Source organism: Schistosoma mansoni, chromosome 4 (genome assembly GCF_000237925.1).
Source record: "Schistosoma mansoni strain Puerto Rico chromosome 4, complete genome".
Classification (NCBI taxonomy): Eukaryota; Metazoa; Platyhelminthes; class Trematoda; order Strigeidida; family Schistosomatidae; genus Schistosoma; species Schistosoma mansoni.
This window is the reverse complement of record NC_031498.1, coordinates 17721215-17743262: the sequence shown is the minus strand read 5'-3', so window position 1 is coordinate 17743262 and position 22048 is coordinate 17721215. Positions and strand designations below refer to the sequence as shown.

The 22048-nt window shown below is 35.9% G+C and overlaps 1 protein-coding gene across 1 annotated transcript; it reads right to left on the bottom strand.

Annotated features, from left to right (window-relative positions):
* Positions 1-751: 751 nt before the first annotated feature.
* Positions 752-18170, bottom strand: Smp_155770 (hypothetical protein; the record flags this gene model as incomplete). The annotated part of the gene is made up of 11 exons (XM_018797025.1): positions 752-1262; positions 2578-2743; positions 3172-3344; positions 5789-5924; positions 5975-6118; positions 8516-8652; positions 8686-8829; positions 8862-8973; positions 15550-15644; positions 17912-18001; positions 18036-18170. The coding sequence occupies 11 exons, from the start codon at positions 18168-18170 to the stop codon at positions 903-905; spliced, it is 1692 nt and encodes a 563-aa protein (XP_018652108.1). The 3' UTR covers positions 752-902.
* Between the last annotated feature and the right edge of the window lie 3878 nt (positions 18171-22048).

The window sequence follows — 22048 nt, the reverse complement described above, 5'->3', positions numbered from 1 at the left end:
ACAATTTTAACAGTTTGAACTCAATTCGCAGATAACTTAACTAATCTTTTCGGCTGATTGTTAAATACGGTCTACCGAAATAGTAAATCTAAGACAATTATTTCACTCTCAAATTTAAATAAATGTTCAGTCCAATCCCGATGCGAAGTGGACCGTTCTAAATAAGAAAATGTCACTGTAAAGTTACCAATTTACACTTGATAGGAAATACTAAATAAAACCGGCTACAATACAGTTCGGTGTGTAACCTTTTCTGAATTTTATATCCATACCATCCACCATTTTAAAAACTACGATTCTTATAACTGACATTTTACCATAAAACACTTGTTAATCTAAAGTTTACTAGGATATTTTTGTGGGAATTCTGAGTAATTTAAAATTATTACAGACTGGTATCACCTAAAGAAACGCAGAAAACCAATAAACAGGCATTTCGTCCTGGTCTACGGCTCCTATATGAGACAGTATCAAATAACTCCAGATCTTGCGCTAAGTATAATACCACTGAATCACTAGTCCAGAATTTTAATCATTTATTTAATCGAGTAGCTTACAAATCAAATACATTTCAATACTCTGTGAATATCTTGATTAAACACAATAACTAGAACAGTAAGAATTAAATCTCGTTTACATATTCCTCTAGAAACAAACTAAGTACCGTAAAACACACTTTTGTGCTGTTACCAGTTCTCAAAGACAGAGTTGGTCAGTTACTTCACTTAAAATAAATAATGAGTAAGAGACTACAACTGATATTTCTTTATTCCAAATTATTATTCATTTTTTAGAAATCACACGCTAAAATTGTTCATATGTACAATAAGAAATTAATGAAAATTATATATTATCTGACTGGAACGATTAGAAATTGATAAAAAAAAGAACGGTAGGGAAAATCAGTGAAAAAACAACGACCGTAAACTTCTTCGATCAGTAGATGGTGATGAAGAGAATTGTTGTCGGTGCTGTTTTAGCAGATTGACCACTTTATGTAAACAAATCGTATCTGTGAGCATTGATATAAATTCATTAATTAATTTATCTTTATGGGATTTCAAACCTTCATAAACCAGCGCTAAAAATACACGACATTCTAATTTTTTAATATAATATGTATGATTTAATTTCTCGTCATATACATAACGAGGTTGTTTTAAAATATCACTAACATCAATTTTATCATCACCACTAAGATGAAGAGTACTGTTGATTTGCATAACAATTGTGTAAATATCAACCGGAGACAATGAACTACCCTGTGAAGAATAAAGAAAAAATTAAATTAGTTGTATTATCGTTACACTTTTTAGTATTGTTATCGTTATTCGGTAAACAGATAAACTAAGTAATAGATATAAGTTCATGTGTCATGAGTCAAAAGCATCTCCACCTTTAAACATTCCCCCTTATTTGCTCATGATCTTGAGCATCATGCGCGTTTATAGACTGCGTGTATTTATTTCTGTCAACATTTTGAATAATTAATATTTAACGGCCAAATTTGAAATATTGCGTTATTCTTTTATGTTAATTAGTAGGTAATAACATCACTTAAGGGAATGTTCTACCAGGTACAGGAGTGATGCAAGTAGGGAACATTGGCTTAATGAAGTATAGTACAAAATTTCCGTCATACGTTCTAAAAGAAGGCTTGAAATACTAATCAAATGCGAAGACGGAATTACAAGAAAACGGGTTTGAATAAATAAGCTAATAGCTGAGGCTCAAATGCTTAAATTGTAGAGATAGAAGACTAGTTTACTCATGTTCATTTACGAAATGGATACAATTCATTATAGTTACGAAATCAGATTTTCCTTAATAAACTACAAGGTGACTGGCACTCTAAAATATTAGCGATTTGACCCAAACTTTGATTCAACTGTGTGAAGTATATATATGAGGTTATTCGGCTTTTATTAATATTTAAAGTTGTTAACTGAAAGCCACTTACAAGATATAATCTAAATGAATCACAAATTCTTTTTCGTTAATAGGATTGACACATAGGAAAATAATATCGATAACAAGTAATGCTTTTGCGGTAGTACATGGTGTATGCACTTTTAGCCTATACTAAAGGCAGAGAATTGAATTCTTCAGACTTCATATTCTTTGGTTACACTTGGTGGTAACAGGATGTAGACGAACACAATACTGACGTTTAGAACAAATTAAAAACTATTATTCAATTAGTACATTTGACCAACAATACTGGTTTTTCTTGTTGTAATTTCTCATAGGTTTTTACACTGTACACTATAGTCACTTTAAAGTATCAACAATAACTTCATTTCAAACTGAAATCCAGCATACGACGGGCCTATTATTCGCATCGGATGTTTCCATACCGGAAAAAAACGAAGTCATAAAAACAAATCCATACATAAATAAATAATATATTTGTAATATCCCAATGAGTAGAAAAATTAGATTTTCTGACGTTTCGTGACTTGGTGTAAGCCACTTCTTCAGAGAATAAATAAAAAAATCCATATATGCTACATTCAGAAGAAAGTTACGTAAATGATAAAATTAAACAAATAAATACAATAAATATTTCCCGCGTACCAATGGAGCATTAAAAATTGGTGGAATACTTTCAATTCCTTTTGGCGCATCACCAACAGAACCTCTCAAAACATAACCATGTCCAAGGAATGGAAATGACTGACAAGTTGTATCGAATAATAATGAGATATTTAGTGCGTTAGATTCTCGTTGGAATCTTGTGATACTATAGAGAAAAAGAAAGTATGATTTGATTCATAGAATAAGGAACAAGTGTACGATGATTTGTACTGAATAGTAAAAAGTGAGTTTCAATTAGGTGCAGCATCTCCCTCTGTGTCAACAATATACTAAGCTAGCGTTTAAATATATGAACATACCAAGTGAGAAGGATATTAGTTGATAAAGTTACGATTACCCAATGACTAAGATAAGTGACAAATATGCTGTCTATTTTTGTACAATCTCTAGGTCAACACGCCATGTTGACGGAAAGATGTCACCAGGTGGTCACACGAATTGGGTTAACCCATGTAAGGCTGGGAGGTTTAGTAGTGTAGCAGATATATTCACTTACCGAACGGTAAAACAATAAACACAAGTATAAAACACCAATTGTATGAAACAAATTCCAACGAACTAAAAACACCTTACTTGGCAACCAGATTCAGATTTTCTGAGTTTGCTGTTTCTTCAATTTCCTGAAGATTGGATGCAGAACGAACCAAGATTTCAAACCAGTACAAAGTATATTTACTAAGCAAATGAGCGTAAAAGCGTTCAAGCCATGCTACAAGTGGTAATTGTTTACTGGGTGAAGTACTACCCTGGGAAACAAAAACAAAAACAGGATTTCGTCAACAGCAAACATTTCTTAAATTAGAAGAGATAAGTCGTCCATTGGACGCAATGCTTGCGTAATATTGAGAATAGATCGGAGTTAAACATTTGCACCACTGGATGCCGATTCAGTGGTCTAGAGATTAGGTGCTCGCCAGAAGACGATGCTTGACTCCCTGTCAGGTTGTGAATGTGCACTGTTGAGAAGTCTCATATTAGAAAGGAACAGATGTTTAGTGCTTCCCAGTTTCTAGTAATTAATTAACTGGAACCAGTCAATGATGAAAACTATGAGAATAACAAGACAATGACATCTGAAGTATTTTCTAATATAATGAACTACAATCTAAATGAGACTAGGAATAAGAAACATAACGTCAAACCAAGTAGATAAGCCATTAACTTGCACGAACTCCAAACAACGGTTTAGAGTTACACAATAACTTTTATCACACGATGCAGGCTTACAATTTTGGGTATGAACTTGACTAAAAGGATGAGAAAATTTAGACAAAAATACAAATGATGTTTAGTATACTGAAAAGATTGTATAAAGGCAATAATAGAAGCCAATAAAACGGAGATTCGGAATGTGTGAAGACAAAGATAATGCAATTACAGGTAATCACATTACAAACCATCACGACAGATTGCTAACTTCTTGCAGAAGTGTCAGTAGACTATTTGTTTGTGTTTTTTATGACAATGTCTAAGAGATGATGAAAGCATATTGATCGAAACAGATAACTGTGAAAAAGCACAACTCAAACGATTCTACAGAATCACCATTCAGGCATTTTGAATCAAGGTTTTCTTTGGTAAAGGTGAAACCTAAAATATGCGCAGTTAAAATCAATCAGTAGGTAGGTTAACTATGCGGAAATCTGACCTCAAAAACTTCATACCTCTGTGAATTTATTCGAAAAGTAACATTACGTTTACTAGTCGACCATTCACTTCACACTAAGTAATACATACACTAATTGCATTCTTATGGAATATGTAAGGATCATTGTGTATTTTAAAAAATGGACTGGAAGTACATGGTTCCAGTGGTTTGGTAACGAACTGTACTATTTATTCGAAACGAAACAATCCGTTCTATTGTATCAGCATTTATATAGTTCAGTGTTTAGTAAAGAAGCACTAAAAACAAAGACGAATAAGGAACCTTTTCCTGAAGCCAAGATAAAAAAGAGGGGAGATTATACAAGCTTTAGCAATAGATAAACTGAATAAAGCAAAACTGACACGTTCTTTCAATGACCCAAGATATTGAGACTCCAGGTTCAATGCAGTGAACAAGACTACTTTTATCCTTTTCTTCCCTGACCCGTTAACTAGAGTTAGGTGTTTAGTTTCATAATGGAAGCATTGCTGATTATGATCGCATCAGAATTAAAATTACATTTGTTACTCGGTTAAGAATCAGTTACCATGAGTAGAATCCATGAACTAAGTTATCAATAAACACAAATCATAGTTAACATGCATTGGAAGTTCATAAAGTAATGAAACGAAAATGTGTTGATAGTCGACTTTACATTCACTTTAAATCAATATTGACTTCCTCCCTCATTGAAGAATCGTACATACCCAACAGAAACATTATAGAATAATCAACCAGTAAATTGCTCTTGCACTTCTCCAAAAGCGAATCAATATGCCACAAAAGGGTGGAATCATATGTTATTATGAAATCTTCCAATTAATCTAATTTTAATACTCCTTTGATTAATTATGTACATAAAAACATTTAGCTAACTTAATTATAACTAATATTTTTTTTATCAACAACTGAATTATTGGTAAGCAGAACACAAGCAGTTTAGCTATCCCGAATATATAGACGATAATACATTATCTAGTTCGCAACAATTTGAGACTAACTCCTCGAATCGCCAAGGCAAAGTTCAACATATTGAAAATAAGGCTGGTTATTGTAATGCTCTCGTAGAAGTCACAGAGGTACTGTTATGCAGACATGGTAAGTTGAACCAATAAATAGATTATTACAACAATCTCGAAAACAATATTATCAAATAGTGGTCTTATAAATGCGCTAAACATTAAACCTCCGAGAAATAAACATAGTGAGCTTATCTCATCTGAAATGTCAGGTTCGAAGAAAGTCAAATCCCAATAATGTATTTTAGAAATATTTACAAGGTCCATTCTATCTGACACTATCGTCAACCCATAACGGAAAATCGATGTTTTATTGCGATAGTCATTATCACCACAGAATGACATCAAGAAAAAAAGTATTGGATGCAGTAGACCGATTGGAAAGCTGTTCTGTTGTACGTTTGTCACACAAATATTAATAAAATAATGAATTTCACTCAGGTATCATTATTGGCAATACCTTGTCAAAGTTACATTTAACGTTACTTCTAAAACAAATAAGTGAAATACCAAGCACGCTTACTTTAGAGTTGAGAAGTTTACGCAGTTTGTCTAGATTATCTTTCGCTCGATTTAAACTAAGCAGAGATTCCAAAAACATGAGATCTGATATTGCAATTTGAGCACTAAGCAATTCATGTAGTATAACTACTTCTAGTCTAAGTGAGGGAACAAATTCGTAATCGAATAACAATAATAATAAGCTAACTTTATTGATTGCGATATATGAAGAAATGCTTTGGTAAGTTCATTTTCAGTAGTTGAAAGTTGATTTAATATACTTTTGAGAGAAATGATGAGTGAAGAACAGCTTGTAATAATAAGTAGGGGATTTTCTGCAATTTTTCGATATCTAACAAATATTTTTAAATAGTAAAATAGCAAAGTGTATTTTCATAATCAAAAAATAAGAATGACGGCACTTATCTGCATAACACAAGTCTTAGAGAACGATATAAATTCATCCGACCTATAACTCAATGATTACAATCCAGAACCATCAACCCCTAAGCTACTGCCGCTTAAAGGAAATAAAATGCAACAAATACCACACCATAAAACAAAGCATAAGGGCGAGACTATAATTTATGAACGAGTCAATCAGAAGCGAAAGGGAGATTTCAAGATCATGTTGCTTATTTCAATACACAATCTTCACGCATGATCTGTTTACAGAGGATTCTAAGGAAGTTATAGTTAAGCGGCTACAACAAATGGAATTACTGATAAGCTCCTTTATTTGTGACTGCAGTGTTAAAATGATGGCTGGACACTATGCAGACTACCGCAACGATGTTGTATTTCGACGTACCATATGTTGGAGGACACAGTGCTAGAACGGGGGACTTTTCCATTCGATCCTCATTGAAACTAAGACGGATTATGGTAACTGTTGCAAACTGGATAATAGGAGCACCAGTAACACCGGCTAAAACCTTTGAAGATGTTACTGAAACTTCGAGAGTTTAGTGGTATGAGCACTGTCGAGATATATGTGCAATAATGGTGTATTTATTCATCTATTTATTTGAACACAAAAATATTAGTACAAAGGGATACCACATACATATGCGTCACTCAAGTCATTTGATTTGTGTGTGTGCTGTGATACTGGCCAGGTGCCCAGACCAAAGCAGGTGGTTTTATTAGGGGGCCACAGTTGGAGTCTTCGACGAGCAACGTAAGAAGATTCAGTCCCATGGTAGCTGGTGACCAACAATTGGTTTATACGCCTTTTGTTCCATCAGAATCGTGGAGCCCATGTGCACCATTGGTTTGGAATCAGGGTTTTCCAAATTCCCTGGGTGAATTCACCGTGTCCACCAACCCGGTTAAAGCGCCGGATATTCGCTTTTCATCCCCTCAATTTCGTAAACAACACCCATGCCACGAGAAGGTAGTAATTATTACATCCCTGATAGTGGCTGTATATGCGTGGCCATGTGAGAGCATTTCGAGAGGGAGAGCTAACTCTCCCCACCCTCGGCTGTACCAGGACATTTGGGGGAAAAGATAATGAACTTGAATCACTCGTTTTGAGGAATCAAGAGAATAGTAGTAATCGACGAAATAGTCGTTAGAAAACGCAAATCCAATATAGGAATAAGTGTTAGAGAATACAGGGCAAGTAGCGCTTCCTCAAGTATATTTGACCGGTCTTTGGTACATACTACAGATCATTGCAAAAGAGACACTTACAGCACGTGAGAAGCGTCAGGCTAAAACGATAATACCCATTATACGGGAGTATGTGCAGCTGTGTACTATTATGTACACGGACGACTGGAGAGCATATCGACGCATATCTAGACTTGGTTACGTACACCGTGTCGCTGTTCACAAGAGACATTTCGTAAACCTCACCACGGGAATATACATCAATAATATTGGAGCAATGTGATTGAGGCTATAAAAACCTTTGCGACCTTATCACGGCTCCAGAGACCAACGGTTGTGTAGCTGCATGAGTTCCTGTACCGTAAGCATTACAATTTAAAAATTGCAGAGCCTCTTTTTAACCTGGAAAAACTTTCAAACCACATAAAGAAGTGTATTCACCTTAACGTTTTGGTTTTGTACAATATATTCTTACTCAGTATCAACTATTTACTGGCTGAATCTTCTCAAGGTTAATTAAGGTTCTTTCAAAGGTCATCCATGAACTATAGTCTCAACAACATAAGTACTTTTTATAATATATGAATATAGTTGTACTAATCTACCGAGAGATACGTACAACCAGTCAGACTGCTTTCAGTTGTTTGCAAGATGTAAAGCAAAATAATATAAATAATACCTGACACAAAAAACTACTAAGTTATCAAAAAATATGTTTAATGAGGGCTAGATAGAAGCAGATAGTTCATTAAATGATATATTCAGTGGTTTTAGTTCACTTCAGTCAAATACAAAACTTTATGTCAGTCAATGAATATATACTAAATAAAAATTAAAGCACCAAATCTTTTGGATCTAACACAAAGTGAAAATTTCTACATAAATTTTAACTAGGCGATAACTTGACGCAACAGTAAAGTCTGCATACCATAATAATTCGATGGACCCAACAACTTAAAACGACTTGAGCAACCTGACTAGTCGCTATGTTAAAAATCACTATTCGGACTAAAAAAAATAACCTAAAGGTACACTATTTCTCAAATAGTTACTCCGTTTATTTACGTGTAACTGCAGACTTTTTGCACTTTCTAATAAATTAAAAAATACCAATGAAAAATAAAAAGGATACAATGATATTAATTGCCCTCTGGATGCAGTAAAGATTCGCATATATACAGTGAAATAAAGCTCATTATTCGACAAAGTAGGATTGTTGAATACACTATCAAAACCAGCACGTAGTGAGTTATATGATCCTAAACAGTCCTGTTGTACTTAACGATGTGACAGAATGTTTACCTCTTTTCGTGAAAATAAAGATTTATTAGGAAATATGTCGAGAGATAAATAATCACGCTCAAGTCTACAAAACAAGTATAGTGCCTCATTATAAGTGAGTTTCGAATCGCCAAACACTAGTTTCCCAATGAGCGGTATCGAATTCTGTGGAGAAATCAAAATAAGCTTGTACTTACTGACAGAACTTTTTGATCATCTAACTTTGTAGATAATATACCCCGGAAAAAACTATCTAGCAATTCTTTAATACATTGTGACTGTGATGTGTTTCCCGACATCTGGAAAATACTAGAGAAGAATCAAACAAACTATAACGAAAAAGAATAGAAAGCAACCAAAGTTGAACACTGAAGATTTTCCTAAACTGGGATAAGAAGTTTACCTGTTGATAAAGAGCAAGAAAACAAACCAGGGTTGCCTTCCTGCTTGTGTACATTTAAAGTCACTAACTGGCAATGTGATTAACATCAAGAACGAAAAAGCAACAGCAGAATTATAAATTAAATGGTATAAAGTCAAAATAAGAAGCAGCAAACTCTCCTTTAGCGTTGATGAGGGAGGACCTTTTCGGCTTTCGTTTAGAAAACGCATCATAAACTATTTTCATTAAAATACTTTATTTACACATTAGTCAGGAGTAGCTGCATGTCATCAATACCATGGAAGTTATTAGTGGTACCTAAAGACTTGTGTGTGTACACGGAGATAGCAGATCAACCTAATCAATATTCCATGCCAAAAAACTGTTAAAAACCCTGATTGATTGGAATCATACGAATCCGGTGGATAAAATTTCTTGATTGCTTTGTAGAATCTTGGTGTGTGGCCACAGAACTTCATAATTTATTCAAAACAATAATATTTAACAGGAGACGATGCTTTTTAACTTTCACATAACAGCTAGACGATAAGCAATGTTTCTTTATTATCTGTATATATAGTGAATACCAAGAGGAGGAAGAGGGATTACAAAAATACGTCACTTGATATTAGAGGGATTTCTATGGATATTGTACCCAATCTCTTTATTTCGGTGAGATTGTCCATTTTGTAGAAATGACACAAAACCCCGAAAATTTCCCCAAGTCTCGAAAAATCCCGTTTTGGAAACATCCCCAAGAATTTTGGGTTTTTTACAATGTTTCTTCAGAATTTTACAACACTGAGGAAATCCATCCATATTCATCCGTAAGATCCCCAGTTTTCTTAGAGACCTTGGAGGAATCGCCCAACATCTCCCGAAAAGTATGCAGATGTATCATGATAATAACAGTAAAGCTCATTATACTGGCATCCATGACGTGGAAAACAACAAAAACAATAGCTATTCTTTTGAATGTGAGGGTTTCTAGTGAAAATCTTTCCTAGGACAAGAAAACCGACTGTAAACGGCGAGACTAAAGAACATGGACGACCTTTGAACGAATCTTAAATGACCTTGAGAAATATTAGCCAATCAGAAGACAGTTAGCGTACAGTAAAAATATATTATACAAAACTCAAAAATTAAGGCGGATACTGTTCTTTTACATGAATCAAAAACTTATCAAGGTCAGATATAGGTTCAGAAGTTTTAAAATCATAGTGCATCCGGCACAGGAACTCATCCATGTGGCTCCATAGTAGTCAACCTCTGGAACCATGATAAAGTCCCGAGAATTCTTTCAGCCTCGACTACATAGTTTCAGTGTTGTCGGTATGTTGGTATGGTTTAGGGTTTAGGATTAGGGTTACGGTTTAGGGTTTAAGAGGAGACTATAAATTATGGACGACATTTGAGCGACGCTAGAGTGAATCTGAGAGTGTCAACGTAATAACTAAGACTAAATGAGGGTTATTAACCTGTGTGAAGAATTCAAATTATGGTTTACAGTTCATGGTTAAGGTTAGGAATTATACTTAGGGTTCTCATCACGAACTGACATCAGCTATAATGCCACAACTCTATCCAAATGTATAATTGAATTCTGCGCCAAAATCTCATGATAACTTATCTTGTAGACGCTTAATTATCATGTTTTCTTTAAAATCCGTTGCAAACCGACCGTACGTAAGCGTCAGGTACCGAACTTAGCGCCGTGACCTTGAAAACCCGCGAAAGCTTCTGATTGGCTCATCCATGTTCTTTAGTCTCGCCCTGTAAACCTTGAGAATTTACCAAGCGAATAAAATTTCTACATACATTCCAATTTTGACACTAGTTAAAAGCGAAATTCTAACTGTACAGACTGTAACAGTTTATAAACACCTGACGCAGTACACCTCAGTATCGAAATTACCCGTTTCGTTCTAACGACCTTGAGCGGCTTGCGACTATCCTACATTTTATATTTCCCAGAATGGTGTTACGTTTACAGGCTTGGTTAGGTGAGTGTAAAATTGGCTTTTCTGTATATTTCAAAAATATATAATGATTAATTACCATGTGTATCCTCTACTTATTTGTCTTTTAGATAACGCAGAAGTATTATTTCAATAATATCTCTACGTCATGTTGTTTAATTGTCAACCTAAGGCTAGCAGTGGATGAATTCAGATCTTTGATCCTTTCGAGACAGCATTAACTTTCCCTCACATTTTTAAATGGCAATACTGCGTCAAGTACTTCTGAGAGTATTACGACCGACTTCAGTGATACTTTTCGGAGAATAATCTTATCTGAAGTGTCTTTGACATGAGATGAACCTGAAAATAACCTCGAAGGTTTGTGACACTCAGGAAAAATATAACGCTGACAGGTTCACATAACGCGTATTCATCACAAACCAAAGAAATTCACGGTGTACGCTACGAATATCCCTTTGTTATTTTCAAGCGCATGTTCTCTGTGAAATGAAAACCTCAAGGAATCGATATTGTTCGTAAATCATCCGGCTGTCAAATTATATGAAACAATACTGGCAATTTTCTTGACTGTGAGTTGCCTTAAGTATTGAAGTGTATATCATAAGGTCGTCAATGATTGTTCACGGCCAAACTCGTACAAATAAATCACTTGTATTCGTGTGAAATTATTGTATAGTTCCGTACTAGTACATTTATCCCTGCTGCCTTGATAACAGACGTAATTCCGATACTGAAGACTTGTTATGACGTGACTACCTAATTTATACAAAGTCACATCAGTCTACACCAACTCATCCTACCACGACAATCAGCAATATGACATCTAGCACTTCTGAAGAACACGTTTGGGATGGGAAGAGAGTAATATGTTCGATGCAAAAAGCATGAGTTTACATACAGTGACCACGCCTGAACGTGCCGCTTCGATTCATTGTCCTCTCGTTTACCATCTTTGAATTTCTCAAAGTGCTACTTGTTGAATGTAAGTCTTTTCGGTATTTATACTCTGAGCTTTAAAGATCGTGTCATTAGGATCCAATTGCACTACGAATCTTCCCAGCTATCTTACGTTTAGCTTCGAAGATCGTGTGGCTGGAACCAATACCACTACACCAACCTCCCTACCAGAATCAGCGTGACGTTAGTTTGATAGGAAGTCAAAATGGGAAGTTACCTAAAGAATATAAATCCTCTGGGTATTGATATACTGGAAGATAAATCAAAAAGTGGGCAACAGCGACTGACCTGGAAATACATTCAGTAGTTTCGAAAACGTTCAGTTTTTATTCCTGACACGCCCGAAATGAAAATCTACGAACACATTATTTAATTTTTAAACATAACAGTACCAAGATGATTTATCACAGAGACATTTTGACAAGTCTCATTAACATGCATCTTATCAACCGCTGAATGATAACTTGATTTATGAGCAGTATAAGCGTTTTGTGTTTATATATAGGGAAACAATCACTATTGTATAAATGTTGATATTGGTGTATTTGTTGGTTTAAATCACAAATTCAGTTAACATTTATGTCGGTATGCCGTTCATATGAGTTGGCTTCCGACTGCGTCTGCATTAGTACACTAACTAATGCGACAAAAGTGAAGACGCGGAGAAGAAGAATTCCAACTAGTGTCCCGGTTAGTCTGTTAAGTTCAGTACGCTCAATATAGTTACGGAGAAATTCCCTCAACCTCATTGTTGCATAACCGTGACAAGACATAATAATACTACTAATACACACAAACTGCTACCAAACACTTATTTCTCACGTGAAAATACTGATAATCATGTGAATTTCAGACAAGTAGTTGAAGGCAGTTTGTCGAACGTGAGTGCACCCTTGAGAGATATGCTCCAGATTAAGTGTTCTGAGTTGCAGCAGAACAATAATTTATATGCATACATACTGGTTAATGGTGTATATAAGTCAGATGCAAGTACCTAGTTTAGGATAGGATACAGATAAACTAAGCTTATGTGCCACAAGTATAGGTGACATAATATTGTGCAACGCTTTTGGCTAAATAAACCTCTACAAGATGGCAAACATTTAGTGCTGCTCATGTGATTATCAGGGAAAGCATTAAGGAGATTTGCTCGACTGTTTATACCAATGATTTTTCCATGAAAGATTATGTCGCTAAACCTCCAATTAGACTGATAATGTTTTATGACGCTTACTAAAATAACCAAGTGACAGAGAAATATGCTGAAATCACAGGTAATAAATAAATACAACCACGAGAAAAGACCAAAACGATAATTATAAAACAATTCGTTGACTAAGATTATTATTAGTTTCATCAATTTTATCAATCATTTCATGTAGTTGCGAAGTCAAGACAATGATTTATGACGCTATCCAAAAACCATTATGAATAACTAGTTATGTTGTTGATTGCTGATTAACTTATGAGGAATTGATATCGTTTTTTCTGGTGATTCGGAAATACGAAAGATTTGTGGCATTAATTAATCCGAGCTGTATTATTATATTACAAATTACGATCCAGAAATATTTGTTCACTTAACGTTAAAGATGGTAGTAAACTCGGAAGTTTATTTTGGACGCTTGCTTGACTAATAACTACGTGATCGTTTAGTTATTACGCCAGTGCAGTACGACAATAGCCTAATGTGGTAACTTTATTATCTTAACTATGTTAAACGTCTTTCTAAGCAACTAACATGATAGCCCAATTTATAAACCCAAATATTCATAGCAATAAGGACTATAATGGGTTTAGTGGAAAACGTTAAGGGCGGTCCAAATCATTCTTAAGATCAAAAGGCGAAGAGATGATATAACCCGAAGCATGTGCAAGCCAGACTAACTTGTACGTTGATGAGAAATAATACAATCTAACGAACACTTGGCAGGAAAAAGTTTACAAACTGGGTCATGATCACTTTTCCAAGATCATGAAGAAAGTTTTGCAATAAATGCAGTCTATCAGAAAGGGCAATAGAGCAATCGTGAGAAAATTTGCAAATGAATTCAGAACAGTAGTAAAACGACTGGCAAAACACTGTCTGGAGAGAACTCTTAAAAGGTAGGTGGGCAATCCATTTTCCTCCAACCAATGTTTGACTGTCTGGGGCTATTACATAGTTTTAAACCAGTGTTTTCACATCTTAAGTGGGACACGACCACTGTACCTACTGCATTACAGTACACGAGAGAGAAGCGTCATTAACTTAAGTCAGCAATAGTTACTCAGAATTAAAGTTATTAAAGCATCTGAAAAACTATATTCAATAGTAAGCCTAATTAATAAACCCCAATATTTATATGCTCAAGTATTTAGTTGGTGTACTGAACCTTTTTCAGGATATTTGCTACTGACATCAACACAATTTGACTGATATGTCGGGCTTTTCACTTTGGAATGTAACTGATGTGGCAAACCGTTGAATTCATTGAATTGGTACCAGTCTCTGGAATAGAAACTATAGTTTTAAACAACAGAACAGAATCCCGTGTAGATTACATGGAAAGATAAAGTGGTTCTCTATGGCAGTTCTAAAAGGAATGTTTTTCTGACAGTGCCCAAGCAGCCGAAAGAGGGAAATAAAGGCGAACAAAAGGAAATAAAGCGAACGAAAGCGTAAATAAAGGCGAAATATCGATTTTCCCCCTTCACGTCGGTTATTTAGGGCAAACTTCGATTTTCCCCCTTACGTCGTGTATTTGGGATACATTTGCAAACAACCAAACGTAACGCATTGTGTTTGAATATACCGCATCCCATACTTATATTTTCATAAACGTTTACAAAGTGACATGGCTGTTTAGTAGAAAATGAAGACTATAACAGTTAACACAAGTGGTAAAATACGGACACGGATTTTCCTCAGACGAATATGTACTTATTATGTTGTTTGTTTAGCCAAATTGTTCCGAAGTGCTTGATGACCATCACAAATAGCTTACTTGATCATGGTGAGCGGCATGCTCTCTGTTTTTCATGTTCATTATAACTAATTACCTTGTCTATCCTCTAAGATGGGTTCGGTCGAAGTCACTGGGAGAGCTCGTGGACGTAGGGCAACTGTGAACTTGTCAAGCGTTCTTCGCTGTCATATATCGACTTATAACAAACGGTGGAATAAAATACGGACAGCTTTCATGATAAAACATAATTGGCTTTCGTTCAGTAGGTTTGCTAATGAAAGCATAATCAAAGGTAACTGACCTTAACAGCGATTTATGTTGAATTGATGGCAGTCAAAAGAGAAATTAACCGTAATGAGATTCCTTGAACTGTAACACCATCCACTAGCTGCAGTAATGAGAGGCTTCTGGATGATAATGGTACATGTATGAAGTGAATACGTATATATACTCCCTATAGGATGTCATGACGTTAATTTGTGCTCTCAGAAGTCCATAAAACGTAAAGAGCAGATTAACAGGATAATGGTGAATTTAATGACAAAAATTTGCATGGGCATCAGAGATGCTAATCGGGTTCTGAATGATTTCTGAGATCTTGTTCCGGACTTACAGAGCAGCGTCAGAAGTGCCCTGAAGACGTTCACAAGTGTCCAACTGAAGTTCATCGGCAATGGGGTTTACTACCACCTTAGATTGAAGACCAATCTGCCAAGATATGTTGAACTTTGGTGTGTTTACTTGTGATTTTGGTATTTTATATTTGTATAGTAATATAGACAGATCTTCTGTTTCAAGGAGCTCTAGTTAACATTTATGGCCAAGGTTTGGTAACGTGATGGTGATTAGTTCTGCCCTAAAATGTTTTGAGGATTAACAAGTAACCAGCTTCCATACAAAAGCAATGCTTCAGTCGATATTCATCAACATGTCATCTCTAATGATACTGCCATTCTACCACTTAGTGCAGTGATTTTCCATATAAAACGCCTAAACCTGTGTTTAGGCCGTGAAAATTAAATCTTAAACGTGACTATTAACTTCGGAACTTATTTAAACAACCTAAATGAATAATGCGATAACACACGAAATTCAAAGAGACTCTTCGAACTCGCTTTTTGTGTCACGTTCATGAACCTATAACTACTCCTAGGTCATTCTTCGAAACGCTGGGATTCAAGCGTTTCAAACGGTTCAAATGACCAATATGAAAGCGTAGTATGATTACGGAAAAAGCAAACAAGCTGTAGCTAGTGAAGTTTATTAAGAGCCTCCGCTTTTGAAAATAAAATCGGCATTTACTTATACCTGATATATCACTTGTCAATTACACATTATAAACCTTTAACGTATACCTCAGACGTAAATAGTGACCTCTGCTCTCACAGAACCCCCATAGACGATAATCCGCGGACCTCGACAAATATTCATTTTATCAGAGGACAGGCAAATATTGACGCTCATACTTTCTTACGGTAAGACATAAATGCTTTTATCTCCCTGAGAAGAATTTACTTGCAGGAAGTAAAATGACTACAAATACAGAGTCAAAAAGTTGGGTAAAGCCCTGTTAAAAATATCCACACAGCTGTATCGGAGTCGACGATCGTTTGAGACAATTTCACCAGCGTCAATCAAACTTTTGTTCCGACAGCTTTTATGTAAATAGCCCTAATTCATATCCATTCATCATCTCATTGCTCCATTCTTGCTTTCGTCAAATTTGTCTGCCAAGGGTTCGTCTGAAATAGAATGTACGTGAAAGCAGCGATATAAGCGCGGAGTTTAATTCAACCTTATAATAGCGGAACTGACATACGAGATGTTTAAAAACCGGTAAAGTTAAGTATATCAGACCAACGTTTCCAACATGTTCACTCGCCCACTGTTTTTACTGTTGATTTTCTACCTAGCAAGTGGATAATCGCATGTTTTATTAGTGATAACACAACCAAAAAATAATTACTGCCTCTGACTCTGGTATACCGTCCACCATGATTTGTGACAGGAACCAGCAACTTCAAGCCTATTTCGCTAATTCGCTCACATTAGCGGTCTTCATCACACTAGCACACAACCTTGCCCCTTATCGTCAGATAACCTCATAGAACGATTACACAAGCAATCCAACAGCTTGCTTATAAGTCGACTGAACAGCATAGCGTGGATCGAACATTCGCCTTTGATCCAGCTTATTATACGCTCAACCCTCAAAAGAGATTATAAGTGTGCCCTATCAACTCGGCTATGGAAAAAATTAGCACTCCTATTATGAAGCTGTAAAAGCTGACACCTCATCTTTTTGCAAACAGCCAGTGTGACACGTGATAAATAGAAAACCCGTGCCACTAAGTGACAAATAAGAAGGCGTCCAAATGATTTTGAATTCACTCACTGTTGGACAGGCGAAGTTATGTTTCCTAATCAGAATCCGTACAAAAAACGGTTTGAATTGTTGGAGTGTGTAAAAAATGTCTCGAGATTATGAAGAATAAAAGTAAATAAGAGGAAACTGTCTCCCCTGAGTTGTCAGAAGCCTGAAGAAAATACTAAGGAGCATAACTGTTATGTTCTCTACATGATCACGGCAGAATATAATATGCTAATAACGAAGCCAAAATTTGTAGAACATCACAATCACAAATCAGAAGACAGAAGGAGCAGGGAAAGTTATTATCGGATAAGAATCGACAATGGACATAAAGACATGTGTTCATATTGATTAGTGTTGGTCATAATATCATTGTTATTCAGCCAATCCACAAAGACGCAGGTTATGCTAATGTCCAACCGCAGCATGTCACGTTGATATTCTAGAAAGTTCCATCATGTTCTGATTGGGTGAGATCTTCTCAGCTCTTTCAGAGCCTCTGGGGGTTTTGCCGCGTTTCTCGAAAGCCGCCTTAACAAAAACATTCTGAAATCACCCAAAAAAGAGAGTACTAGAAGTCCTCAACCTTCCTTCAACTTTGTACCTCGCTCCGAGAATACAATTTCCGTTCCACAATCAACACTTCTAATCCTACAACGTCCAAATTTTCAGCCAAATGTTTCCGAACTTTGCCCTGTCCAAAATCACAAGTAAAGAAAGTAACGTACAGACTCCAAAACACTGAGTTGACATTCACCATTATGCGTTCTTTTTGGTATGTGTGTGTAAAATTCACCCGTAAACAGATGTATTATTGAACGACGCTCGGTTACAAACCACTTTAGCACTCGCTTGCGCGTCATGACCAACAATATATTCACTGCACTGTCACGTGTATCAGGGCTTTACATGACCTGAACAAATAGCTCAATCTTTTGGTTCAACAAAACATAACGAAAATCCCAGTAGGCAACTTGAAAGGATTCATGTTGTACATATCTATCCTCACCGTTTATTGTAAGAGGGCTAAAAGAACTTTTCGCCACGTTTCTTGGGGCGAATTCTTTCCTCAGCCCTTCGTTCATCTTTTATTCTTCGTGTGCCCTGGAAGTGACTCGTAAGATGACGTGTAAATCTAATTTGATATTTCCACTTATTCGCTATTAATGCGTTGCAATAGGTATTTAGTCCCTTACTTCTATTGCTAGAGTGTAAATGCTTAGTTTCATACTTTGCCCACTGTTTCATGATGGCCAGAGCCAATGGTCGGAAATTAAGACATTGTTGTATGCACTTGAGGCTATTCATCACTAAACCAGCTTATTGTTGTATGTTGCTCACGAAAATATTTGGACTGACCCTTTTCTCATACCAGCAGGACCAAGTAAGCAGTAAAATATTCACCATTTGTGTGTATATATAAGTTTATGTTATATGAAATAAAGAAAGATGTTAGAAAAAGAGTCGAAGCGGCTACGATTTAGAATAATTTAACGAACGATTTTGTTATGAGTAGTGGTAAAAGCTACGAACAACTGTTCTTGCAGCCTATTTTAATGAAAAAGAAAAATAATAATAAATGATCTCAGAAGTTGATTCTTATGGACAAGTATAATAAATAATGAATGGTTCTTTAACTGAAAATTTCTGAACAATAAAAGTTAAAATATGGAAAATCTTTAGGTGTCTTGATCACCAATACTAAGTCCTAGTAGTTAGTCAACAAGAAGATAGATGCACGGGTAAGCACATAATTCTGAAGACGGATACCGTTAAAAGACCATAAATAGTAGTGTGAAGGAATAATAAACCGTCTCAGGCTTTTCTTGGGTCATAGCCGGTGTGAAGCCTGGGTAAGTCAGTAGGGTGCTAATTATGATGGCGGTAAAGAGTACAAACTCAATTCCACGAGAGGCTTCAACTCATCGTGGAGGGTAAATGAACATCCTGGTTTGAAACCTGAATGATGAAGTTTATAGGTATAAGTGCCAGTTTAGAATTCAATATTTTCAAATAACTCGAGCATTGAGTAGAAAGTCAATGGTAAATATGCTTTTCGCTATACTATAATGAGTGGAAAAATTGTATTTCTGATGTTTCGTAACTTAGGCCACTTCTACAGTGTAAATATATAACGGAATTAAATTAACACAAGTTTAGGTAGGCAATATTTAAAATTGTTATTTTTTACTAAACGGTGAAAATAGACAACAGTAAGTATGAAGGACTAGTAGAGCAAAGGGAACAAGGAAAAAGGAAGGATGACGGAGGTAGAATAGTATACAGAATAAGTGACAATGATCTATTTTTGACGACAGGTACAAACCATTTTCGCAGGCATGATCGATTATGTACAACAAGATGCAACTATAAGGGTGCTACAAAGGTGCTAGCCAACATTAATTAAGCTTCCAGTTCCTCAGTAATGATATTATTTAATCTGGAAAAAGCTTCTGTGACCTGTTGTCAAATAGTGGTCTGGTAGATGATTATCCTATTTTTCATTGATAGAAATCATCATGCAGTTGCAATTATAGATAGAATAAAAGACTGTTGGTTTAGATGTATAATAAGTGTCCGTAAGATATTAAACCACTATATCACCTACACAAGCTTCTTGTTCCGATCGATTGATTCTCATGATGGTAATTTCATAACTGGGAATCTTCATACCAATATTTATGATATTTATCGTATCAGTCTAATTGTTTTTATGTTTCGAAACAATTAAAGTTTAAAGCCAAGTTGTCCTTGTTCTGACTATGGCTTTCACACAGACACTGGGATCACCAGTATCGCGTTTGGAGTTCTAACAGTATATCTCTGGGACAAATTAAATCCTACAGGTGATGGTAACGACTTTAATCCATTCATAGTTCTGGGACAGAACATGAATTGGGACGAGGCAACCAGTCATTAATACTAGAGATGTTCTCCTCTGCTCACTATTCAGACTCATGTTTTCAACTTTATGCCAGATTATCTATCTTACTAAGTGTTACGTCTCGCCGCTGGAACTCTATATTCGCTTCCCTAAGCTAGTTCCGTACCCCCGAGCTAGAACTATATACCGACTTGAAGACTAGAGAAAAGGCACAAAGTGTGTGGGAAGCACTTTACTACAGGGTTCATTTATGTACAGAAAAATATAGGGATTTTATAGTAATTTAAGAGTCCTTGAGTTTTACCGAAAATTCAGGAATACTGCTAAACATAGTAGCAGTGCATTAATCAGCCAATCAGGATCTCCACATGTAAATTTTCCATTTTCGTTATTTTAGTAACATAACTTCACATAACTTCTAATTAATCGCTGATTGGTTGAAATGCTCCTTGATGACCCATGAGCTTGTCATGTCGCTTGCGAGAAAATTGCAGGGTCATCCCAACACTAAGACAACCCATAACATGCTAACTCGGACCATTGAATTTTGGCCTTGTGGCTGGAACCAGATGAAAAAGTGTTAAAATGAAATCAAACAATAAAAAGTATACTTACTAGTGTTCCTAACACTTTCCTCTCTTGATGCACTTTCTGTCCACTTCCACTTCCCTTCAATCATTTGAACCTACCTCACCTTGCAACACATCAAAACTCAATGTACTTTATTAACATATTCTCTTGTCTTGAGGCCCTAAACCATTTCGCTCTAGCTGCAAGAGATAGTATGAGTTTATTCAGTACGAATGTACTATTATTTACTTTTATTGATTTCATCTATTTTCGAGACCCTACTTGGGAAGCATACTGTAAGCAAACCAATGTTGTAACTTATAGATCCTGCCTCTAAAAATGGAGTGTACCCGCCTTAGTAGAAATATATCACATTATTATTAATATTAACTTTGAACAAACAAACATTGGTGGTCTGAAATTGTCATTCCCGCTTTGTTCGACTGTCAGGCAGTAACTGTTTATTTATTGTAGGCTAAACATCAACGCCTTTTGTGCAGCGCAGTAGAGCAAATGATGAATATTTAAGCAATTATAGACACAAGAGCAGATTTAGGTCAAAATATGATCATCACAGTAAATGGAATAGTGCAGGAGTTTTGTACATTAATAGACCATCAAGAACTGAGGTGAAACCAATGGTAGAGCACCAAAACATATATGGAAACACAATAAAGTTATAGTAACCGTGCAATGAGGAAATCGCATGAGTTTGACGCTGATATTGTTTCAAATTTCTTATCCAAGTGAGCTCGGATCACATGATGACCTGGAGAATCTCTGCACATGGTCGCTTTCAGGCCCAATAAATACGAGACTTCCGGTAGTTGAGAAGCGTACTGCTAGGTTTAAATGAAGACAAATCAGGATATTTGCTTTGTAGAGGTAAATAAAATTGGGGTGGTGAATAGAAAGCCGAACTCCATGTACGGCGAGATATGCTTATCTAAACATGGGCTTACGCAAAGCCGTCCACCGGACTTTCGTTATTACAGATATTTCTATGTCAATCATTGGAATAGACCTGCTGCATCATCATACTCTGCTCATCAACACGTACAAACGGAGGTTAGTATATGGAAATGTTGAATTTCTGCCTCTATAACTTTACTTTCTGATGAGAGATTATCCCCAGTCACGGGTAAGTAAATAGTCGAACCATACTATCAACGGATACTCGACAAGTACTCTGAACTCTATCAGACGAGACCGAAATTAACGCATGTAGTCAGCAACGTTGCATAATGAATCACTATTAGAGGGCCATCCGCACCTTACGAAGGGCAC